This window comes from Mirounga leonina, unplaced genomic scaffold, assembly GCF_011800145.1.
Source record: "Mirounga leonina isolate KUSES-001 unplaced genomic scaffold, KU_Mleo_1.0 Mir_200, whole genome shotgun sequence".
In the NCBI taxonomy this organism is placed as follows: Eukaryota; Metazoa; Chordata; class Mammalia; order Carnivora; family Phocidae; genus Mirounga; species Mirounga leonina.
In genome coordinates, this window is record NW_023270503.1 from 6695535 (window position 1) to 6720207 (window position 24673).

The window sequence follows — 24673 nt, forward strand, 5'->3', positions numbered from 1 at the left end:
TCAAAACCACCTCTGATCTCAGAGTGCTTTTAAAATATTATAGTGACTTGGGGCGCCTGGGTGGCTCAGTCGTTACGCGTCTGCCTTCGGCTCAGGTCATCCAGGGTCCTGGGATCGAGCCCCGCATCGGGCTCCCTGCTCCGCGGGAAGCCTGCTTCTCCCTCTCCCGCTCCCCCTGCTTGTGTTCCCTCTCTCGCTGTGTCTCTCTGTCATATAAATAAATAAAATCTTTAAAAAAAAAAATATTATAGCGACTACATATAATTACTTGGGGTTACTTTCATAATGGTTTAGAATATAAGAGGTGGGTTTTTTTAATTACTATTATTTTGGGGGGGATGGAGAGGGAGAGAGATGGACTTTTAAAGGGAAAAAATGGGTCCTGCCAGTAAAGACCTTAATAACTTGAGGATGAGAACAAAACTTGTGTTAAGTGGGGCACCTGGGTGGCTCAGTTGGTTAAGCGTCCCACTCTTGGTTTCGGCTCGGGTCATGATCTCAAGGTTGTGAGATCGAGCCCCGCATAGGGCTCCTCACTCAGCGTGGAGTCTGCTTCAGATACTCTCTCCCTCTCCTGTTTGTGTGTGCACTCTCTCTCCAATAAAGAAATCTTTTTTTTTTTTTTTTAAGGTTTTATTTATTTGACAGAGAGAAAGACAGCCAGAGAGGGAACACAAGCAGGGGGAGTGGGAGAGGGAGAAGCAGGCTTCCCTCCGGGCAGGGAGCCTGATGCGGGGCTCGATCCCAGGACCCTGGGATCATGACCTGAGCCACCCAGGCGCCCCTCAAATAAAGAAATCTTAAAAAAATAAAATTTAAAAAAATTTTGTTAAGTACTGTAGGTAGAATTGAAAACTTTAATGTTTAGTTTTACAAGATATATTATTTCACTTTTTATAAGCACGTATTTGTATTAAATATAAAAGTATATATTTTCAGCTGTTAAAGAATCATTGAATACAGACCTACAAACAAGAAAAGAAAAAGATACTTCAAATGAAAACCGACAAAAATTAAGAATATTTTATCAGGTAAACATAACTTGCCCTTCTTTTTTAAGTAATCATGAAATGCCTTTGTTTTGCATGTTACCTCTGAAATATTTTGGCATATTTAAATGAAAAGAATGTCTCTAATTTGGTTTTCTTTGCAAATTGTTTTAAGTATTTTAAAGGTGATGTTGAAACAAAATACCTTGGATGTTTAAGTTGAAGATTTGCTGTTTTTTGTTTTTTGTTATTTTAAAGTTCCTTTATAACAACAATACAAGACAACAAACTGAAGCAAGAGATGACCTACATTGCCCGTGGTGTACTCTGAACTGTCGCAAACTTTATAGTTTACTCAAGCATCTTAAACTCTGCCATAGCAGATTTATCTTCAATTATGTTGTAAGTAACTTTTCTTGTTTTTCTTTCCAATAATACATAAGACAATCTGACTTTGAAAACCTGTGCTTCTTGGGGCACCTGGGTGGCTCAGTTAGTTAAGCGTCTGCCTTCCGCTCAGGTCACGGTCCCAGGGTCCTGGAATCTAGCCCCACATCAGGCTCCCTGCTGAGCAGGGAAGCCTGCTTCTCTCTCCCTCTCCCTCTGCCCCACCCCCCGCTCATGTTCTTTCTCTCAATCTCTTTCTCTCTCCCCTTCTCGCTCTCAAATAAATAAAATCTTTTATTTATTTTTTTAAAGATTTTATTTATTTGACAGAGAGAGACACAGCGAGAGAGGGAACACAGGCAGGGGGAGTGGGAGAGGGTGAAGCAGGCTTCCTGCTGAGCAGGGAGCCCGATGCGGGGCTTGATCCCCAGGACTCTGGGATCATAACCTGAGCCGAAGGCAGATGCTTAATGACTGAGCCACCCAGGTGCCCAATAAAATCTTTAAAAAATAAATAAATAAATAAATTGTTCTGCACAAAATGCCAAAATCTTTGTATTTGATGGATTGCCATATGCATGAATTACAGTGATTCAGTTTACGTATATTTGCATAGTGCACCTATGTTGACTTCTATAATCCTCACATTGGCTCTTTGAATTAAGTGGTGATTTTTTTATTCTTACTCAAATAATTTGTACAAAGTTACCAAGCCAATAAATGTCACAGCCAGGATTTTAACAGATCTTCTTGACTCCAGGTCTTCTTATTTCCCTTTCACCATTTTTGTATGTGTGGCTCATTTTAGTTTTCAAAACATTAAGAGCCACAAGTACTTTTTAATTAATTAAAGTGATAGGTATGTAGGGTAGAGATAATTAGTATTTCCTTATTCTAAGCATCTTGCCATTCTTGTTACAGTATCATCCAAAGGGTGCTAGAATAGATGTTTCTATCAACGAGTGTTATGATGGCTCCTATGCAGGAAATCCTCAGGATATTCATCGCCAACCTGGATTTGCTTTTAGTCGCAATGGGCCAGTAAAGAGAACACCTATCACACATATTCTTGTGTGCAGGTAGGTAAAAAGGTCATAGAACAAAACTCATTCTCTGACTTATTGGTGATGGTGGAGGCACAAGGGAGAGCTAGACAGAGCTACTGTTTAGGGTGGGAGTCATTATTTCAGATTATTAGCTAAGTGTCTGAGGTGGTATACTGCTTTATAACCCTCCCCAGCCCCTGTAGTGATTTTCTCACTTCCTCTTTAGAACTTTTTCCTATGTCTTAAATGTTAATGTCACTACTGCTACAGTGATTAGAGGGATTAAAGAATTCTCCCAGTGGAAGTTACTGTGTGCATACCTAGAAAGGAACCTGTACCAGAGGAATGTACTCTATTTGAGAGGTGTAAAATAGAAAGAATCCTATCCCTGTCATTTAATGTTACATCAACATTTCTTTTCATCAGACCAAAACGAACAAAAGCAAGCATGTCTGAATTTCTTGAATCTGAAGATGGAGAAGTAGAACAGCAGCGAACATATAGTAGTGGACACAATCGTCTATATTTCCATAGTGATACTTGTTTACCTCTCCGTCCACAAGAAATGGAAGTAGATAGTGAAGATGAAAAAGATCCTGAATGGCTAAGAGAAAAAACCATTACAGTGAGTATTACTGTTATCACCATTGACCGTGATTTTAGAATCTTATGATGAAGTGATTCATGTTTAAAAACTATTAGTTGTTTAATATGGATTAACTCTTAACTTAGTGTAAAGAACCCTTTTCTAAAAGGAATTCAGGAATCCACAATTTTTATAATTGTGTCATTTAAACAGTTACCAACTGAAGGACATACAAAGATTTTCTTCTTGTGATTTTGTATCATGTTTTTGGTCTTTTTGAAGTAGGTAACTACTTTATAACTTAGGGTTTCCCTTTTAAAATTACTTAAATAAAAGTTCTGTTAACAAATGTTGCCACTTTGCTGTATAAATGAGTTGTGGTATTGTTAAAAAAATTCTGTTTATGATAGTCTCATAATTTTTTCTTAGAAATACCAATTTTGTTTTTTCTGTATTTAATAGGTATTCTTTCTTTCTTTTTTTTAGCAAATCGAGGAATTTTCTGATGTTAACGAAGGAGAGAAAGAAGTGATGAAACTGTGGAATCTCCATGTCATGAAACATGGGTATGGTATTTCTAAATTTAAATATTCCATTTCCTTTATGCTCTTCTTGCTGCTTCACATTCTGTAAATTTTATGTTTGAATCTTACTTAAAATTCAGTTGGCTTAGGGGCGCCTGGGTGGCTCAGTTGGTTAAGCGTCCAACTATTGATTTTGGCTCAGGTCATGATCTCAGGATCGTGTGATCAAACCTTGTATTGGGCTCTGCACTCAGTGCGAAGCCTGCTTAAGATTCTCCGTTTCCCCTCTCCCTCCTCTAAAAAATATTAGTAAAATTAGATACAGTGTGCCCTAAATCTTACCCTAATCCAAAGTATTATAACTGCAGAAAGAAAAATGGTTTTATGTAAGAAAGGTGTTAGCTCCATCTAACAGCAGTTTTCATTTTTATTATGTCCCTTTTTTTAAATGACCCAATTTTCATTTATTTTATTGCCAAGGATTTAAAAATAGTATGTCCCTTGCTACATACCTAGAAATCTGAAAATTGCTTATCACACTATTACTACAGTTTTTTAAAATTGCTTAATTCTGGAGAATAAAATATAAGTAGCTTTTCTGATTTCTTACTACCATTGCATAATGGTCAGGGTAGAACAGTACTTATTTCTTGTGCCACTGTGGCTAAAAGTTATCTTCCAGAGCGTTGCTTTTCCTGCAGATCGCCCTCCTTCCCTGTATATGAACTATTTGCCTGTCAATACACATATTTTTTTTCTGTACCTTTATTATTACTAGATCCTCATTTAAGGCTTTCTTCTATAGCATAAGCAGCCAGAGTTTTTTCATTTATAATGAAATAAATGGTAAGGGGCACTTTTGTTTCTTTACTCTTAGGGAGTAAAAAGGAATTGGTACATAGTTCCAGCCCAGATGTCTGGCGTGCATGGGCCATAGCCTTTTTTTTGTACACTGCCTTAAGCTAAGAATAATCTTCACATTTTTAGTGGGTTGGGGGGGAAAAAAAAAAGGCAACAGATCGCATATGGCTTACAAAGCTTAAAATGTTTACTCATCTAGCCTTTTACAGAAAATGTTTGTCTGGTCCTTGGTGTAGTCATTAAAACTCAGTTATGAATAATTTCTGTATTTCGAAACTTAGGTTAAGTCTCTTTTTTCTTTTGTCCTGATATGTCAGTTTCAAGATGGAATTTTAGTCCTACTATTACTTTATTGGGTTCCATTTTCATTCCTTGATCTAACTCTGTTAGTATAACAGCTATTGGGGTTCATGCTATACTAGCATTATAAAGTGGCAAGTAGCTGGGTAAACTTTAGATTTTAAAATATCTGCGGGCAGGCCTTTTTTTTTTTTAAGATTTTATTTATTTATTTGAGAGAGTGCAAGGAGGGGAGTGGCAGAAGGAGAGGGAGGAGAGGGAGAAGCAGCCTCCCCACTGAGCAGGGAGCCCAATGTGGGTTTGATCTCAGGACCCCTGGGAACATGACCTGAGCTGAAGGCAGCCGCTTAACCAACTGAGCCACCCAGGCACCCCTGCAGGCAGGCCTTACAGACTTTGTTGGACACTCAGTTTCAGTGGGTAACAGCAGCCATTCCCCTGTTTGGTTTAATTTGATTTTTTCAAATTTTATTCATTGTGGGGGCACCCTACTTCCTTTCTGTCAACACAGCCACACTGTAACCACATTTGTTGTGACACCTTCAAATTTTTTTTTAATGTGGCTTTTTTCCCCTGTTATATCGAAAAATAATTGGCATACATCACTGTAAGTTGAAGACATACTGTATGATGGTTTGATTTACATTTATTGTGAAATGATAACAATAGATTCAGCTAACATCCCTCTTCTCATATAGATAACAATAAAAAGAAAAAGAAGAATAAAGAAAAAATTCTTTTCTCGTGTTGAGAACTCTTAGTTTACTCTTTTAACAACTTTCCTGTATATCATACAACAGTGTTAGCTGTTGTCATCATGTTGTACGTTATATTCCTAGTACTTTATTTATTTATTTATCCTAGTACTTTATTTATTTGGTAACTGGAAGTTTGTACCTTTTGAACACCTTCCTCCAATCTGCCCTCCTCCCACTTTCTGCCTCTGGTACCCACAAGTTTGATCTCTTTTTCTATGAGTTTTGTTATTTTCAAATTTATTTTTTAAGTAATCTCTACACCCATCATGGGGCTCAAACTCACGACCCAGAGATCAAGAGTCACGTGCTTCACCAACTGAGCCAGCCAGGCACCTCTGTTTTTCCAGATTCCACATATAAGTGAGAGCATACGGTGTTTGTCTTTCTGTCTGGCTTAGCGTGATGCTTTCAAGGTATATCCGTATTGTCACAAATGTGGCATCTTCATTTCTTTAAAGGTTTTCCATGAAGTGAAAATGCAGAGAAACACTGCTTCTGAACTAGGAAAGTACGTCAAAGTCAAGAAAGAGACTAAAGGGGACAGTTAGTGTGTATGTAGAGAGTTAATGAAAGTGGTGTTGGCAAGAGAAAATGCTCTCTACTTTTAATACTGCTGTATGCCATTTCATTAGGACAAACAGAAATGACATCTGTTGAAGTTCTGGTTAAATTAAATCTCTTTAAATTTCTAAAATGGTAAGTCCATTCAGGTCACTGAATCTCAGATTCACTGTAGTTTTACTGATTGTTAAATCACTTACTGTTCTGTCATAGTTACCATGTTGCATTTGACAAAAATGCTTTATATCACTATTGATGTTTGTGTTATTTTTATTAAATAGGTTTATTGCTGACAATCAAATGAATCATGCCTGTATGCTGTTTGTAGAAAACTATGGACAGAAAATAATTAAGAAGAATTTATGTCGAAACTTCATGCTTCATCTAGTCAGCATGCATGACTTTAATCTTATTAGCATAATGTCAATAGATAAAGCTGTTACCAAGCTCCGTGAAATGCAGCAAAAATTAGAAAAAGGAGAATCTGCTTCCCCTGCAAATGAAGAAATCACTGAAGAACAAAATGGGACAGCAAATGGATTTAGTGAAATTAACTCAAAAGAGAAAGCTTTGGAAGCAGATGGTGTCTCAGGGGTTTCAAAACAGAGCAAAAAACAAAAACTCTGAAAAGAAGAAACCTAACCCCATGTTACAGACAAACACTGAAATTGCATTCTAGGGAATTCAGCCTCTAGGAAGAGTTTTGTTTTCGTTTGTAATCATAGGTTTCAAACAGGCACTGTTAGATGAAGTAAATGATTTCAACAAGGGTATTTGTGTCAGGGCTCAACTTCACTTGATCATGTGGCATTACATGTATGTCCCTTTCATTGATGTCATTACAACAATCTGGTTTGAGCATGAAAAGCAATAGTTCAAAGAACGTATTTTTAACTTCAGCAATTGTCTTATGAAATATATTGAATTGATAATCTAGAAATTATTTCATATATTTAAATTACAATGTTTTTTGCATTTGTGACTGGCCATTTTTCTACTTTGTAATTGTGAAACCTTTTTTGGGGAGGGAAAATTGGAGTGTGATTCCTTTTTAGAAATTGAAGATTTTTGGAAATTACGTTGCATTATTATTTGTAATCAAACCTTGATCCTTGATTTTGAGATCATTTATCAATTTGGAATGAGAAATTACAATGTAAGATTCTTTACAGAAGTTCATTTTACAATTTTAAAATAGCACTTCTTCATCTTATGCCTGTTTGAGAAAATGTCAATTTTTCACATTGTTGACCGTGAAATGTCGTGTTGGCTTACAAGGTTACTGACCATTTTGTTTTCATGTGGATATTTTTACTGCATTGCTCACCCAGTATATTTTTTTAAACTTGAACATTTGCTGTTTTGGATTTGTGGGTTGTTGTTGTTGTTGTTTTCAGTATGGTAATCACATTGAAAATTCAGCTGTCCACATCTTTTCATTATAAACCAAGGGAAGAATGAGTTTGGGATTTTTAAGATGCCACTTTCGAGGAAGTAAATGTTCTATAAAAATGAACCAGAAAATGTTATAACTTTTTTTCTTTGCAAGGATGTCTTTGTAATGTATTTCATGATTAGAATATCCAATACAGATAAGCTGACTTGAATTGTTGTGAGCAATTTTGCCCTGTGATGTATGTGTTTTTATGCACATATTTGCAGTTGGATTTTCTCCAACAGAAAGTGGTTTCACTACTGGCACATTAACAAGCACCAATAGATTTTTATTCCAACTCCAAGCACTGTGGTTGAGTAACATCACCTCAATTTTTTATTATCCTTAAAGATAATTGCATTTTCATATTCTTTATTTATAAAGGATCAATGCTGCTGTAAATACAGGTATTTTTAATTTTTTAATTTCATTCCACCACCATCAGATGCAGTTCCCTATTTTGTTTAATGAAGGGATATATAAGCTTTCTAATGGTGTCTTCAGAAATTTATAAAATGTAAATACTGATTTGATTGGTCTTTTAAGATGTGTTTAACTGTGAGGCTATTTAACTAATAGTGTGGATGTGATTTGTCATCCAGTATTAAGTTCTTAGTCATTGATTTTTGTGTTAAGAAAAATAGGAAAGAGGGAAACTGCAGCTTTCATTACAGACTCCTTGATTGGTAAGCTCTCTAAATGAGTTACAGTAAACTCTGGTCATGCCTCTGGATAGTGAATCTCGAGCATTTCTCTCGGGCTTTAATTTGCTAAAGCTGTGCACATATGTAAAAAAAAATAGATTATTTTAGGGGAGATGTAGGTGTAGAATTATTGCTTATGTCATTTCTTAAGCAGTTATGCTCTTAATGCTTAAAAGAAGGCTAGCATTGTTTGCACAAAAAGTTGGTGATTCCCTCCCCCAAATAGTAATGAAATTACTTCTGTTGAGTAAACTTTTTATGTCATCTTATAATAAAAGCTGAAAAAATCCCTTTGTTTCTATTTATAAAAAAAAATGCTTTTCTATATGTACCCTTGATAAGAGATTTTGAAGAAATCATGTAAGATGATAAAGCATTTGAATGGTACAGTAGATGTAAAAAAAAAAAATTCAGTTTAAAAGAACGTTTGTTTTTACATTAAATGTTTATTTGAAATCAAATGATTTTGTACATAAAGTTCAATAATATAAAAGCTGTATTCTGTTTTGGTTTTGGTTTTCATTATTATGATGCATTGTTAATGTGTGTACTAAGATTTTTGTTTGGCTAGGATAGTAAGGATCCAGAAAAAGTAACACCCATCGGTCATTAATAAGAAATTAAGAAAAAAAAATCAGTGCAAAATCCTACATTCAGTTCTAGTAACATGAGTTGCAGCTGGCATGTTATTTATGGTAATACTTAAAAATTTTTTTATAATAAGTTCTGAGTAATGTCAATGTTAGCTAACCTAACAGCTCTCCATCTTTGGTTGTAGATTTTCTCTTTCTTTTTAATGAAAAAATTTATCTTGGCCTTCAGAAAGTTCATAGAGTGGGATACAAATGAGCATTATAAAGTAAAATGATATATTGTATAATAAAGTCATATACAACATTCTGTGAGATTAGTTGAAGCTACCTCTGGAAGAGTTAGGGGAAACTTTACAGAGGAGCTGACAGTTTGAGCTCTTCTGACTTTATTTACTAGTAATAGCATGTCACTTGTACACTTGCTGTGTGTTTGAGCTGAGTGCCCCTCTGTACTTCCAACGCTCGCTTTAGGTGTTTCTTCTTCTTTTTTTTTGAGAGAGAGCGAATGAGAGACAGAGAGCACGAGAGGGAGGAGGGTCAGAGGGAGAAGCAGACTCCCCGCTGAGCAGGGAGCCCGATGCGGGACTCGATCCCGGGACTCCAGGATCATGACCTGAGCCGAAGGCAGCCGCTCAACCAACTGAGCCACCCAGGCGGCCCTAGGTGTTTCTTCTAAACACTTGTTTTCTCATTACATTGCAAGGTCCACCTCACTTACCTTAGTACTGCCTAATGGTTTTAGTTGGTGCTCAGATATTTATTTGGTGACCTGAACTGAGGGTTTTACAAGCTGTGCTGAGTTTGGATTTCAGGCAGTAGGAAGTATTTGGAGATTTACAGCACAACACAAATCAACCTGTGTTTTTGGTGAGCCGTGGCTCTAAGAATTGGAGAAGGGAGAAGATCTGCACAGGAAGAATCCACCACTAGGATGCTATTTAGTAGTAGCCCAGGTGAAATACTCAACTACTAGAACACTCCCTGTCCCGAAGTAAATGCCTGAGAAGTCCTCGGTCAGTGCTGTTGCAGGGCAGAGGGGCGATGAAGCCAAGAAGGTTTCAGAGGAAGCAGCAGTCCTGCAGCACAGAAAATGAGTAAGATGGCAACTTCAGGGTAGTGACATGTAGGAAACAGGTTTAAAGTGTCTAGTACATGGGAAATGAGATGGAGAGGCTTCACACATGAAGAGTATGTGAAAATGGGGCCATACCATACAGACGCAAAATTAAGAATTCTGGGGAGAGTGGATGGGAGGGTTGAGCAGGATTGCAGACTCATACAGAAGCCAAAGACAGAAGTTACCAGAAAAAGGAAGGAATGAGAGCAAGAACACAGATGGATTCAGTTTGCTGTCAATAGAAAGTGGTTTCACTACTGGCATATTAACAAGCACTCAAGACCATTCTGGTGGTAAAATAGGTACGATGAGAGAGAGCAAGCAATCTGGTACTTTATTAAAATCACAATGCAGGACGCCTGGGTGGCGGCAGGGTTAAGCGTCTGCCTTCGGCTCAGGTCATGATCTCAGAGTCCTGGGATCGAGCCCCGCATCGGGCTCCCTACCTACTCACTGGGAGCCTGCTTCTCCTCCCTCTGTGATCTCTCTCACTTTCACTCTCAAAAATCTTCTAAAAATCACAATGCATTCATCCTTTGCTCTAACAATTCCATCTTTAGGTAGTTACCCTACAGGTAAACTAGAACACATGTAAAATTACAAATTGTTACCACTGTTGAAAACCGATTAGACACAAGTCATCAGTAGGGAACTGGCTACATTATACAAGCCTCGTAAGTGAAATACTATGCAGTAATAAAAAAAAGGGTTAAGAAGGGTCTGGGTTTTTTGTGTGTGAAACAACTGCCAAGATAAAAGGTACAGAACAGTTTCTAGTGTGCTCCAAATTCTTTAATTGAAAAGTTAATAATGTGCCCATTTGTTTGGGTTATAGCATGTCTAAAGGATACATAGAAACAGCTGCTTTTAGGGAAGATAATCTGGAGAAAAGAACAGATGAGAGGCAGGCTTTTCACTCTGCCATTTTTGAGACATCTCAATTTACTACCCATTTTTTAAAAATTTTATAGTTATGTTTAAATTTTTAAAAAATTTTTTAAAGATTTTATTTATTAGAGAGAGTGAGCGTACAAGCAGGGGCAGAGGGACAGGGAGAAGCAGGCTTCCCGCTGAGCAGGGAGCCCGATGCAGGGCTCGATCCCAGGACCCTGGGATCATGACCCGAGCCGAAGGCAGACGCTTAACCAACTGAGCCACCCAGGCGCCCCTCTAAAAAATTTTTATTTTTTAATTTTTTTAAAATTTTGTTTTTTTAAAGATTTTGTTTATTTTTTATTTATTTGACAGAGAGAAACAGCATGAGAGGGGATAGGGTCACAGGGAGAAGCAGGCTCCCCGCCGAGCCGGGAGCCCGACGCAGGGCTCGATCCCAGGACTCCGGGATCACGACCAGAGCCGAAGGCAGTCGCCCAACCAACTGAGCCACCCAGGCGCCCCCCTCTAAAAAAATTTTAATCCAGAAAATAGAAAACAGAGTTCAAGAAGGATGATGTTCTCATTGGGAAAAAGGCAGAATGCTAAGTGTCTAGTACACAGCTTAGAACACAGTAAATTTCTAGTAAGTAAAACAGGAAGTTCATTGTCAAAAATAGTTTCTAAAAATTCAATTTATATTTTGTTAAAGTAACAAATAGTATGCCCCTCCTAGAAAAGTGGAAATATGTGAGGTTCTGTTAATTATGCCAAGTACCATATTAAAGCAGACATCTTACCATTAATGGTTCCTGGGTTGTTGTCAATAAAAATCGTACTCTTTCTGACCTGACTGCATTTATCTCTCCAGTCTTATCTCAGGTATGCAGTCCCCCCTCCAACCAAGTGGAGTCCCAAGGCACAGCAGAATTTAAGTACATACATGCACTCTGGTGTTCTCAGTATGTAGTCTATGATCCAATTCCTGGACCATCTTCTGTTCCTATGTACTAGTTCCTATGAGGGTATGGTCCATTTTTACATAGGAATAAAAATTTACTCAAGTACGTTCTGAGACAAATGGTAAGATTGTTACTTTAACATCACATGGGATCACTCTATAAAGCTGGTTCTAGACAGCAGGGTTGATACCTCCTGGACTACTGTATTTTATCTATTTTCCCGTTTTTGACTACTATCATAGCTATCCACATGGCAAAGCTTCAACCAGGGGCCACGTGCAGGTGCACCATCATATTTGTGTCCAAGCTACTCCATCCTTTTTCAGAACCCAAAGAGCTTCTACCTGCCTTTCTAGCATGCGGCCACTAGCAGCCATTCTTTCATTCATCTATTAAATGTATGCCAACGCTTGTCCCAAGCAGGGAATGAAATGTTGAATAAGACTCAGAACCTGTTTCAAGGATTCTCCCGGGCTTCATGGGTCAAAACCAGAGTCACTTTTCTTCTTCCTTCTGTCCCTGAATAAGCATCTATTTCTTTAGTAGATTCATTGCTTGTAACTAGAGAAAGGGTGAAGTTATAAAGGTATCAGAAGAAAAGCTTTTTATATTTTGACACTAAAATTTATGAGTCACCAGGGCGCCTGAGTGGCTCAGTCGTTAAGTGTCTGCCTTCGGCTCAGGTCAGGATCCCAGGGTCCTGGGATCGGGCCCCACATCGGGCTCCCTGCTCAGCGGGAAGCCTGCTTCTCCCTCTCCCACTCCCCCTGCTTGTGTTCCCTCTCTTGCTGTGTCTCTCTCTGTCAAATAAATAAATAAAAATCTTTAATAAAAATAAATAAAAAAAAAATAAAAGCTCTCCAGGAAATGGAGAGAGCACGAGCAGGGCGGAGAGACAGAGGCAGAGGGAGAAGAAGGCTTCCCACTGAGCAGGGAGCCGGATGCGGGGCTTGATCCCAGGACTCTGGGATCATGACCCGAGCCGAAAGCAGTCGCTTAACTACCTCCCAGGCGCCCCTGTTTCACTTCTTGTTCTTGCCCTAATCCTTCATATATAACAGAGGCCCTCAGATGCTTACTTTTTACCTCTCTACAGGGAAATCCCTCATAAAGGCTGTCTTTACTGTTTGTCTGTACTTACTATTCCATTTTTATGTTTTGATATTAAAATATGTAGCTTCTCTGAGAAAATGGAGAGCCTGGGTGGCTCAGTCGGTTGAGCATCTGACTCTTGGTTTCAGCTCAGGTCATGATCTCGGGGTCCTGGGTTCGAGCCCCGCATTGGGCTCCACGCCTGGTCTCTTGCCAAAGGACCACAGAAGGGGCAGCTCGTAAAACAGAAAACTTGTCGCCCACCACAGCTCTCTTCAAACCAAACACCACTGTACGGGGTTGAATGGTAGCCCACAAAAGGACATGTCCACATCTTGGAACCTGTGATGTGGCCTCATTTGGAAAAAGAATCTTTGCAGATATAAATAAGCTAAGGATCTTGAGATAAGATCATTGTGGATTACCTGGGCGGGTCCTAAATCCAGACAGCTTTCCTTGTAAGAAGCAGAGACTGCAGTTAGGTGGCGGCAAGTGAAGGAAGCCCTGAAGCCTCCAGAAGCCAGCAGAGGCAGGGAAGTCTTCTCCCTAGACCCCTGGGAGGGAGCCCGGTCTTGCCAACACGGGGATTTCAGACCTTGGCCTCCAGAACTGTGAGAATCAATTTGTCTGTTTAAGCCACCCAGAGTGTGGAAATTTGTGATGGAAGCCCTAGGAAACTACAACTACAGAAAAGACTGTGTCCTGCCCCTGGCCCATGCCGGCAAAGGCCAGGTGGGGAGCCCAGACTTCCACACTCATGAGGCTGTAACGAGACACCCCAACAGCACTGCGAAATGGTGTCACCCACTGGGCAGCGATGAAGCCACCCACCTCCGTGGTGAGAGAGGAGCCTGGACCTCCACCCCCACCAGCAGTAACAGAATCACTCTCCCTCTCTCTGAAGGCTCAGAGGAAACCAGTGGAGACTCCAGACTTTTACCACTGCCTAGAGTAACGAGGCCACCCCCACCGCAGCGTCCATGGAGATCACACAAGGAACTGGAACTCCCATGCTCACGCAACCAATAACAAGGGCTCTCCACTTGGCTGTCAATGCAGGTCAAGGGGAAGCTACCCTTCCATCTCCAAGTGGGGGTAATGAGGCAATGCCCCTCAATCTTTTCCTGTTGGACTGGCGTCAAAAAGCCAGCTGAAAGAGAAGGTTTAAATAAGATCCCAAGTCTCAGAACATAACACAAAATGCCCATGTTTCAGTAGAAAATCACTTGTCATCCCAAGAACCAGAAAGATCTCAAACTGAATAAAGAAAGACAACAGATGCTGACACCAGGCTGATCAAGATATCTGAATTATCTGACAAAGATTTAAAAGCACTGTATTAGAATTCTCCAGAAAAACAGAACCAGTAGATGATTATAGAAGCTGAGAAGTCCCAAGATCTGCTGTCCGCACGCTGGGGACCCAGGAGAGCAAGTGATATAGTTCAAAGATCTGAGAGCCAAAAGTGTAGATTCCAGTCCAGATATGAAGGCCCCAGAACCAGGAGCACTGAGGGCAGGTGATCCATGTCCTAGCTCAATAGACAGCAAATTCAACCTTCTTCTGCCTTTTTGTTCTATTTAAGGCATCAACAGATTGGATGAGGCCCAACACATTAGGAAGAGCCACCTGCTCTCCTCAGTCCATCAATTCAGATGCTAATCTTCTCCAGAAACATCCTCACTGAACAACCAAAATAATGTTTTAATGAGCTATCTGAACATCCCTTGGCCCAGTGGAACGGACACAAAAGACTCCCCATCACCAAAGCCATGATTAAAATGTTTCAATAAGGGGCTCCTGGGTGGCTCAGTTGTTAAGTGTCTGCCTTCGGCTCAGGTCATGGTCCCAGGGTCCTGGGATCAAGCCCTGCATCAGGCTCCCTGCTCAGTGGGAAGCCTGCTTCTCCCTCCCCCCTCCCCATGCTTGTGTTCCTGCTCTCATTATGTCTCTATCAAATAAATAAATAAAATCTTAAAAATAAATGAACGAATGAATGAATGAATAAATAAATAAATAAAATGTTTCAACAAGCACTTACGAACACACTTGAAACAGATGAAAAATGAACGGCCTCAGCAAAGAATATAAAGAGTCTGGCCCAGAAATAGAAGGTACGAAGATGATCCAAATGGACGTTTTAGAACTGAAAAATACAATAACCAAGATAAATAATGAAAAGCTCAGTGGATGGGCCCAACAGTAGAAGGGACGTGACAGAGGCCAGACTTGGTAGACTGGAAGTAGAATGACAGGAATTAGCTAATCTGAACGACAGAGAGAAAACCAACTTCAAACAAACAAAACCTCAGGAATCAGTGGGAATACATAAAAGATGTAAAATATGTGTAACTGGGGTCCTAGAAGGAAAGGAGAAAGAGGACAAGGCTGAAAAAAGTACTTCAAATAATGGCTGAAAACTTTCCAAAGGTGGCATGTTACATAAACCTAACAATTCAAGAAGCTGAGGAACCCAAACAGGATAACCCCAAAGAAACCCATGCAAGGACACATCATAATTAAACTTCTAAAAACTAAAGACAAAAATATATATATTGAAAGCAACTACAGAAAAGTGACACTTTATCTACAAGGAAAAACAATGAAATGACAGCAGATTTTTCATCAGAGGCCATGCGGGGTGGCATAATATTTTTCAAGTATTGAAAGAAAAGAATTGTTGGGGCAGCTGGGTGGCTCCATCAGTTAAGCGTCCGACTCTTGCTATCAGCTCAGGTCAGGATCTCAGGGTCATGAGTTCAAGCCCCGCCGCCCCCCACTGCAAAGAATTTTGAATCCTATACTCAGTGAAATATCCTCCAGGAATAAAGGGAAAATCAAAACATTTTATTTTATTTTTTTAAAGATTTTATTTATTTATTTGAGAGAGAGAGACTGAGAGAGAGAGAGCATGAAAGGGGGGAGGGTCAGAGGGAGAAGCAGACTCCCTGCCGAGCAGGGAGCCCGATGTGGGACTCGATCCAGGGACTCCAGGATCATGACCTGAGCCGAAGGCAGCCGCCCAACCAACTGAGCCACCCAGGCGCCCAAAACATTTTTTTTTAAAGATTTTATTTATTTATTTGATAGACAGCAAGAGAGGGAACACAAGCAGGGGGAGTGGGAGAGGGAGAAGCAGGCTTCTCGCGGAGCAGGGAGCCTGATGCGGGGCTCGATCCCAGGACCCTGAGATCATGACCCGAGCCGAAGGCAGAAGCCCAACGACTGAGCCACCCAGGTGCCCCAAATCAAAACATTCTTCTTTTTTTTTTTTTAAAGATTTTATTTATTTATTTGAGAGAGAGAATGAGATAGAGAGAGCATGAGCGGGGGAGGGTCAGAGGGAGAAGCAGACTCCCTGCCGAGCAGGGAGCCCGATGCGGGACTCGATCCCAGGACTCCAGGATCATGACCTGAGCCGAAGGCAGTCGCTTAACCAACTGAGCCACCCAGGCGCCCCAAATCAAAACATTCTTATACAGAAGAAATCAAAGAGAATTTTTCACCAGCAGACTTATCATAAAAGAATGGCTAAAGGAAGTTCTTGAAACCGAAAGGAAATGGTAACAGAAGGAAACTTGGAACATCATGAAGGAAAAAAGAACACAAATGTACAGGGAACATAACACAGAAATATAGATAAATACAATAGGCATTTCTTTTCTTGAGTTTTCTGAAATATTTTTTTACAGTTAAGGCAACACTGATAGTTCTAAATGTATATAGAAAAAATATTTAAGAAACAAGATTATGCTGTAAATGGGGAAGGATAAAGAGATATAAGGATTATTTCACTTGAACTGATAAAATGATGACACCAGGGGCGCCTGGGTGGCTCAGTCGTTAAGCGTCTGCCTTCGGCTCAGGTCATGATCCCAGGGTCCTGGGATCGAGCACCGCATCGGGCTCCCTGCTCTGCGGGAGGCCTGCTTCTCCCTTTCCCACTCTCCCTGCTTGTGTTCCCTTTCTCGCTGTGTCTCTGTCAAATAAATAAAATCTTTAAAAAAAAAAAAAAAGATGACACCAAGGGCGCCTGGGTGGCTCAGTCGTTAAGCATCTGCCTTCGGCTCAGGTCATGATCCTGGGGTCCTGGGATCAAGTCCCACATCGGGCTCCTTGCTCAGCACAGAGCCTGCCTCTCCCTCTGCCTGCCTGCCACTCCCCCTGCTTATGCTCTCTCTCTCTCTCACTCTCTCTGTGTCAAATAAATAAATAAAATCTTAAAAAAAAAAAGATTTTATTTATTTATTTGATAGACAGCAAGAGAGGGAACACAAGCAGGGGGAGGATCAGAGGGAGAAGCAGACTCCCCGCCGAGCAGGGAGCCCGATGCGGGACTTGATCCAGGGACTCCAGGATCATGACCTGAGCCGAAGGCAGTCGCTCAACCAACTGAGCCACCCAGGCGCCCCTTCTGTAATGTTTCTAAGACTGTGTCTATTAAATGCAAACAAAAAAGGAAGAAGTCTTGGCAGAACAGGAGAAGTGATGCACACTTGATGATCAGACTGATTTTAAATATTATTCATGGCATATAGTCTAGTCCATGCTCTAGCTGTTTCTATGGCTTGGGCTTCGTTGGTCTTCCACTGCTCCGCTACATCATTTGCTAATGGATCATCTGGATTGGGAGCACTTAACAAAGCCTGAATTGATAGCAGAACTGTGTGGATCTGCAGTGCTGGGGACCACTTATCTTTCAAAATATCTAAACATATTCTTCCCAACTTGTCTACATTAGGATGATAAATTTTGGTCATGAAACGTACTTTAGGGGCTGCCATCGGGTATTCTTCTGGTAGGAATAGTTCAAGCTTAAAAGTCCCTCCCTCAAAGGGGGAATCCTGGGGACCAGCAATGACCACATGAAAATAACGGGCGTTGCTCTCATCTGGTTCTGCTTTAATGCCAGCAACTGGTTCTGCCAGCAAACGCTGGGTTTCCTTGATAATCCTGTGGGGCAGCCCGGCCATATTGTCAGATCCCGAGTTCGGCCTCTGGTTTCGACTCCGGCTCCGCTTGCCTCACACACGAATGGAAGTCCTATACGTATATTTTTAATACCTAGAACAATTACTAAAGAAGCTACACAAAGAGACACTCAAAAACACTATAAATAAATCAAAATGGAATTCTAAAATATGTTGAAGCAACCCACAAGAATGCAGAAAAAAGAAAACCAGAGAAAACAAAAAGAAAAATGGCAAACTTAAGCCCTAACATATCAATAATAAAAGTAAATGTAAATGGTCTAAATAGACCAAATAAAACTCAGAGACTGATAGAGTAAATTAAAAACAAACAAACCAAAAAAACATGATTCAGCTGTATGCTATCTACAAGAAACTAACTCCAAATATATTAATATAGAAAAGTTACAAGCACAGGAGAGAAAATACATATCATGCAAACATTAATCAGAGGAAAGGAGAGGCTAGATTTATATCAGATGAAGTGGACTTTGGAGGAAAGAAAATTACCAGAGGCAGGGAGGGACATTATGATAAAATGGTCAATCCACCAAAAAGATACAGCAATCCTAAGTGTGTATTCATAAGACAAAAGAGCTACAAAGGATGTAAGTCAAAAAATGATAGAAAAGGAGAAATAGACAAATCTACAATTACAATTGGTGACTTTGATACTCCCCTCTCAAGAACTGATAGAGCAACCAAACAGAAAATCAGCAAAGATGTAGAACTCTACAAGATCAAAACATTCTACCCATTAACAGTAGAAAATGCGTCTTTTTAAGTGTCCATAGAACATATACCAAAATTGACCATATCCTGGGATATAAATTAACAAATGTAAAAGAATGGAAATCATACAGACTGTTCTCCAAACACAATATAATCAAACCAGAAGTCAATAACAGAAAGATAACAGGAAAATCTCCCAACACTCAGAAACTAAACAACACATTTCTAGGAAATCCATGAGTTGAATGGGAAATCTTGAGGGGGGGAAAAGACAAGAGTTTATCAATTCTGCAGGATACAAGACAAACATACAAAGACATTCTATAGATTATGAATGAGCATGTGGAAACCAAAATTAAAAATACAAGACCATTTACAATCACTAAGACAAAACACTTAGGTGTTACTGTAACAAAACTTGTAGAACTTGTATGCTAGAGACTACAAAATGCAGATAAAAGGGGCGCCTGGGTGGCTCAGTCATTAAGCATCTGCCTTCAGCTCAGGCCGTGGTCCCAGGGTCCTGGAATCGAGCCCCATATCGGGCTCCCTGCTTGGCAGGAAGCCTGCTTCTCCCTCTCCCACTCCCCCTGCTTGTGTTCCCTCTCTCACTGTGTCTCTCTCTGTCAAATAAATAAATAAAAATCTTAAAAAAAAAAATGCAGATAAAAGAAATCAAAGACCGAAATAGATGGAGAGACATACTCTGTTCATGGATTGGAAGACTCAACATGGTAAGGATGTTAACTCTTCCCAAATTGATAGGTTTAACACAATTCCTATTGAAATCCCAGCAAGACTTTTTATAGATAAAAACAACATTATTCTAAAATCTACATGAGAAAGTGAAGAAACTGGAATAGCTAAAACAACTTTTTTTTTTTTTTACTATGCATTTATGTATGTATGTAGGTAGGTATTAGTCTTTAATTTCTACACCCATCATGAGACTCAAACTCACAACCCCAAGATCAAGAGTTGGATGCTCTATCAACGGAGTCAGCCAGGTGCCCCATTAAAACAATTTCTTAGAGGATGAATAAAAGAGAAATCAGCCTACCGGATTTTAAAACCTTATATAGCTACAGTAATCTGTGGTACTGACAGAGGGACAGACCCATCGATCAAAGGAACAGAGAACCTAGAAAGAGACTCACACAAATATGTCCAACAAATTTTGACAAAGGTGTGACAGCAATGCAATGGAGGAAAGACAGCCTTTGCTACAAACGACACTGAAGTGACTTAACATCTGTATGAACAGATACGTTCCCAAATGAAACTTAACCTTATAAAAAATAAAATCAAAATGGATCACAGACTTAAATGTAATATGTGAAGCTATAAAACTTGTAGGAAAAAACACAGGAGAAACTATTTGGGATTTAGGGCTAGGCAAAGAGTCCTCCGACTTGACACCAAAAGCACAATCCATAAAAGGAAAAATTAATAAACTCAATTTCATCAACATCAGAAACTTTTACTCTGGAAAAGACCCTGGTCCAAGGATGAGAAGACAAGCTGGAGACAAGGTATTTGCAGACCATATGTCCAACAAGGCACTAGCAGCTTGAAGTCTAAAGAACTTTTAAAACTTAACAGTAAATAAGCAATCCAAATAGAAAAATGGATAAGAGACATTTTACCAAAGAGAATTTAAAGATGGCAAATAAGCACATGAGGAGATGCTCGACCTCATTAGCCATTAGGGGAATGCAGACTGAAAACACAGTGAGAGATCACCACCCATTTATCAGAATGGCTAAAATAAAAAGCAGTGACAACTAATCCTGGGAGGATTTCAGAGAATATGTTGCTGGTGGGTGGGCATGTGAAAATGGCTTAGCCCCTCTGGAAATGGGTATGGTAGTTTCAAAACAAACACACCACATGCGACTTCTCTGCACCCGTCAGCCCTTCACTGCGGCCTCACGTACCAGTCCCATGGCCGTGACACATGCTGTTCTCACCTCCAACAGGACTACAAGTGTTTTTCCTTTTGCTTCAGATGCCAGTTCTGGGCTTTGCAAATCTCCACTACCCTTTTTTTTTTTTTAAAGATTTTTTTTATTTATTTGACAGAGAGAGACACAGCGAGAGAGGGAACACAAGCAGGAGGAGTGAGAGAGGGAGAAGCAGGCTTCCCGGCGGAGCAGGGAGCCCGATGCGGGGCTCGATCCCAGGACCCTGGGATCATGACCTGAGCCGAAGGCAGACGCTTAACGACTGAGCCACCCAGGCACCCCTCCACTACCCTTTTAAGATTGACTTTGCTCCCTGAGATCTTCAGGCAGAGATGGTCAGCCCTTCCTTTCTCAGTGCTACTCCAGGAACTGCTACCCTTGATCCCGTGGTTGATTCTTATCTACCCCTGAGACTTTCTCCTTAGTGTCCACTCTTCCTGAGAGCACAACAGTTACGAGCGGGAGCTCCAGAGTGGATCAGGTCTGGGCTAGGATCCCGACTAGACTAGTTACTAGTCCTGACCTTGGACAAATTAGTTCACATCTCTTGAGCCTAAGTTTTATTGTCTGTAAAGTGGAATAACAGTAATAACAGTATAGTAAGTAGCATTATGTGGATTAAATGAGATAATAAATGTATTTTGAAAATTTAGCATGGTGCCCAGCACATAGTAGGGGCTCAGTAAATATCAATTCTTATAGTTGTTATAATTATCATCACCCAAACTCTCTCGTCCCTGCAAGCACAGAAACAGGTTTGGAATACTGGGCTCCTTTATTTTTATTTTTTAAATTTTATTTATTTCTTTGACAGAGAGAGACACAGCGTGAGAGGGAACACAAGCAGGGGAAGTGGGAGAGGGAGAAGCAGGCCTCCCGCAGAGCGGGGAGCCCGATGTGGGGCTGGATCCCATGGGATCATGTCCTGAGCCGAAGGCAGACGCTTAACGACTGAGCCACCCAGGTGCCCCACTGGGCTCCTTCATCTGTTTAAACAGAATGAGTTGGGTTTGAACAAAATGTTAAATTCACAGTTTAAGGAGAAAAAAAGCAGGGGTGCCTCGCTGGCTCAGTCAGTGGAGCACGAGATTCTTGATCTTGGAGGTTGTGGGTTCGAGCCCCATGTTGGGTGTAGAGATTGCTTAAAAATAAAATCTTTAAAAAGAAAAGAAGAGGGCGCCTGGGTGGCTCAGTTGGTTAAGCGACTGCCTTCGGCTCAGATCATGATCCTGGAGTCCCTGGATCGAGTCCCGCATCGGGCTCCCTGCTCGGCGGGGAGTCTGCTTCTCCCTCTGACCCTCCCCACTCTCATGTGCTCTCTGTCTCTCTCATTCTCTCTGTCTCAAATAAATAAATAAAATCTTCAAAAAAATAAAATAAAAAAAGAAAAGAAAAGAAAAAAGAAAAGAAAGCAATATTTAAATTAGCTTCAGAGGTCAAAATATTACAATCCATGCTGATCTAGAATTAGGTTAGGTTTTAGTCATTTCTGTGAAAAGGCAGATTCTATAGGTATAAATTTAAGATGTGACTCTCCTATGGAGGATAAGAAAAAAAGATGTTCAATAAATATTTGACAAATGAAGGGAACAAGATGAAGATGTTCTAGAGAAAATAACCTATCCATATTCATTCAACCCAACATTTACTGTACACGTGTCAGGCACTGTGCTCAGTGTCAGATGCACAGAATATAAGAAAGTATAAGTAACTTGTCACAAGTTACAACGTTATTTGTATTAAAATGACCGGAGACAAAAGGGCGCCTGGGTGGCTCAGTTGGTTAAGCGTCTGACTTAAGGTCATGATCTCAGGGTCCTGGGATCGAGCCCTATGTCAGGTTCTGCGCTCAGCGGGGAGTCTGCTTCTCCCTCTCCCTCTGCCCCTCCCCCAGTTTGTGTTCTCTCTCAGATAAATGAATAAAATCTTTAAAGAAAAAAAACAAAAACAAACCAAAGACACAAGAAATCCTTTTTTCCCTCTACTTAAAAAATTAAAATTGGATTCATCAAATCTCACAGAAGAAAAAATACACACATTTAACTTTTAGTTTTTTATTTTGTTTCAGACAGCTGGACGAGGCATCTACATTCTAGCACATCTTAGCAATCACTAAACAAATGAAAGACAGCTTACTTATATATAAAAACGCAAGGGGAAAAGGTCATGATTGTCTAACAGGGAATTTGAATCCCCAAATAAATTATCTTACAAAAATATCAAACTTGCTTTTCCACATTTCTACTGTTAAAAATGAAGGAAAAAAATTCACATTAAAAAAAAATCTGTAGGCTGGTATAGCAAGTTAAGATAATCATTTTTACACACTAAGTAAGTCCTTCAAATAAATATCTTAAACAAATTTAAGTTTTTCAAAAAATAGGTCAAGTATTTACCTTATATTTGTTTGGTCCACTAAAAGACCGTTTATAAAACTGACATTAAACTGGACCGTAGCTCATACCCTATGAGCAGTTAACATACACACCGCTGAGGCTGGCTATGCACGTGTGCATATTACATATATGTGAACAGCTACTGCTGTACATACTACTTTCATGAGTAGTTTTACCCTGTAAAAATCCTCTAGTCTATCATGAATCGAACTGCACAGAAAAAAAAAAGAAAATACTCTGCCTAGTGTAGACATTTGCTCAGTAATTTTTAACAACGCAAATATTATCACGTTTTGGGGACATTAAAGATTACTGAACATGAGATAAAATTCAATACTGCTTACAAATACCTGAATATGGAGAGCATATTCACCACTCATGCGGAGAGCACACAACTGAATGTATGTTACAGAACTCCGTCTTCTAGCTGGTCTATTCCTACTGTTTTGATTCTAAAGTTTTACATGGCCTGGGATCCTTAAAAGATAGAAATTTAATAAGATAATGTTACATTAAGTTTTTCTGTTCTAATAATTAACTTTTCAAGAAGTACACAGTGGAAAGGTATAGGGCTTTCTGTATCTCCTCATACGTTAAAAGCCAATTTCATTTTTATCGTGATGCTGATATTTCAATTAACACTATGCTACAAGTAAGACTGACTGCACTACAGTTTTGTCCACAACAGTCAAATCTCTTATTGCTAAAATATTCCAAAATAAATCCAGTAAACAATTTCCATTTCCAATGGCTTAACTGAGAGATGAATCTAACAATTTTTTTTTAACCAATTACAACTAAACTGAGCTGAGGACAGCTATGTTTAAAACCCCGCAAAACCAAAGCCAATCATCCAAAAATCTAGAATACCAACACTTTCCATCCAGGATAGAAAAATGAGCAACCAAAATAAAGAGAACCACAAGACTGCTCAAGTAACCAATCAAAAACCACTTCTCTGTTATTTGAGCTAATAGTTACTCGAAGCTTGAAGTTTCCTCCTTCGTTATTATTGGTGGATCCTAGAGTCACAGCTTCAATGTCAAATGTGACAGTGGACCCAGAAGTAACTGCTGGCAACTGATTAGTCATTTCTTTTCCATTTACAAAAACCGCACCTAAAATGTTAAGGTAAAGAGTCATTTACATGTGAGCAACAATGTAGAACTGAAACGGATTCTAGATTACTGGTAACACAGGTAATTTCCCAACTCACATCAAGAAAACATTATGTTATGCCAACTAGTCAAAGAGAATGCATTCCAATATTAAGGCAGGAGAAAAAGTTAAAGCTTTAATCACATTTTCGAGTTCTGGTCCAGGGTTCTACTTTTTTTTTTTTTTTTAAAGATTTTATTTATTTATTTGAGAGAGAGAGACACAGTGAGAGAGGGAACACGAGCAGGGAGAGTGGGAGAGGGAGAAGCAGGCCTCCCACGGAGCAGGGAGCCCGATGCGGGGCTCCATTCCAGGACCCTGGGATCATGACCTGAGCCGAAGGCAGACGCTTAACCGGCTGAGCCACCCAGGCGCCCCGGTTCTACTCTTTCAGAGTGGAGACTGAGTTTCCCACAGGGATGGCATAAAAGAAACTTGACTCCATTACAAGATTACATCCTGTGGAACAGCAACATTGTTGCACATGAAATAAACAAGAATGTTGTTCTATCTACTGTTTGACCCATACCACAACATATTAACACATCTTGAGAGGGGATTTTAAAAGTGTGATTACTATAGGGGCGCCTGGGTGGCTCTGTTGGTTAAGCGTCTGCCTTCGGCTCAGGTCATGATCTCTGGGTCCTGGGATCAAGCCCCACGCT

The 24673-nt window shown here is 39.9% G+C and overlaps 3 protein-coding genes across 5 annotated transcripts in view; 1 reads left to right on the forward strand and 2 right to left on the reverse strand.

The window, feature by feature from the left end:
- Positions 1-8657, forward strand: part of SUZ12 (SUZ12 polycomb repressive complex 2 subunit) — a 42917-nt gene extending 34260 nt beyond the window's left edge. For all 3 annotated transcript variants that reach the window (XM_035027776.1, XM_035027773.1, XM_035027775.1), the window contains 6 exons: positions 940-1031; positions 1248-1391; positions 2298-2455; positions 2849-3047; positions 3495-3574; positions 6294-8657. In XM_035027776.1, coding sequence (XP_034883667.1) covers positions 940-1031; positions 1248-1391; positions 2298-2455; positions 2849-3047; positions 3495-3574; positions 6294-6639 — 1019 coding nt within the window. In that variant the 3' untranslated portion in view covers positions 6640-8657. The remainder of the gene's footprint in view (positions 1-939; positions 1032-1247; positions 1392-2297; positions 2456-2848; positions 3048-3494; positions 3575-6293) is intronic.
- An 8528-nt stretch (positions 8658-17185) lies between these two features.
- LOC118025013 (ubiquitin-conjugating enzyme E2 N-like) lies at positions 17186-18998 on the reverse strand. Its single transcript, XM_035027346.1, has one exon. It carries the CDS (start codon positions 17759-17761, stop codon positions 17303-17305), a length of 459 nt encoding a protein of 152 aa, XP_034883237.1. The 5' UTR covers positions 17762-18998; the 3' UTR covers positions 17186-17302.
- A 3490-nt stretch (positions 18999-22488) lies between these two features.
- CRLF3 (cytokine receptor like factor 3) overlaps positions 22489-24673 on the reverse strand; it is a 36511-nt gene continuing 34326 nt past the window's right edge. The window contains exon 8 of the mRNA XM_035027777.1: positions 22489-23968. Coding sequence (XP_034883668.1) covers positions 23712-23968 — 257 coding nt within the window. The 3' untranslated portion in view covers positions 22489-23711. The remainder of the gene's footprint in view (positions 23969-24673) is intronic.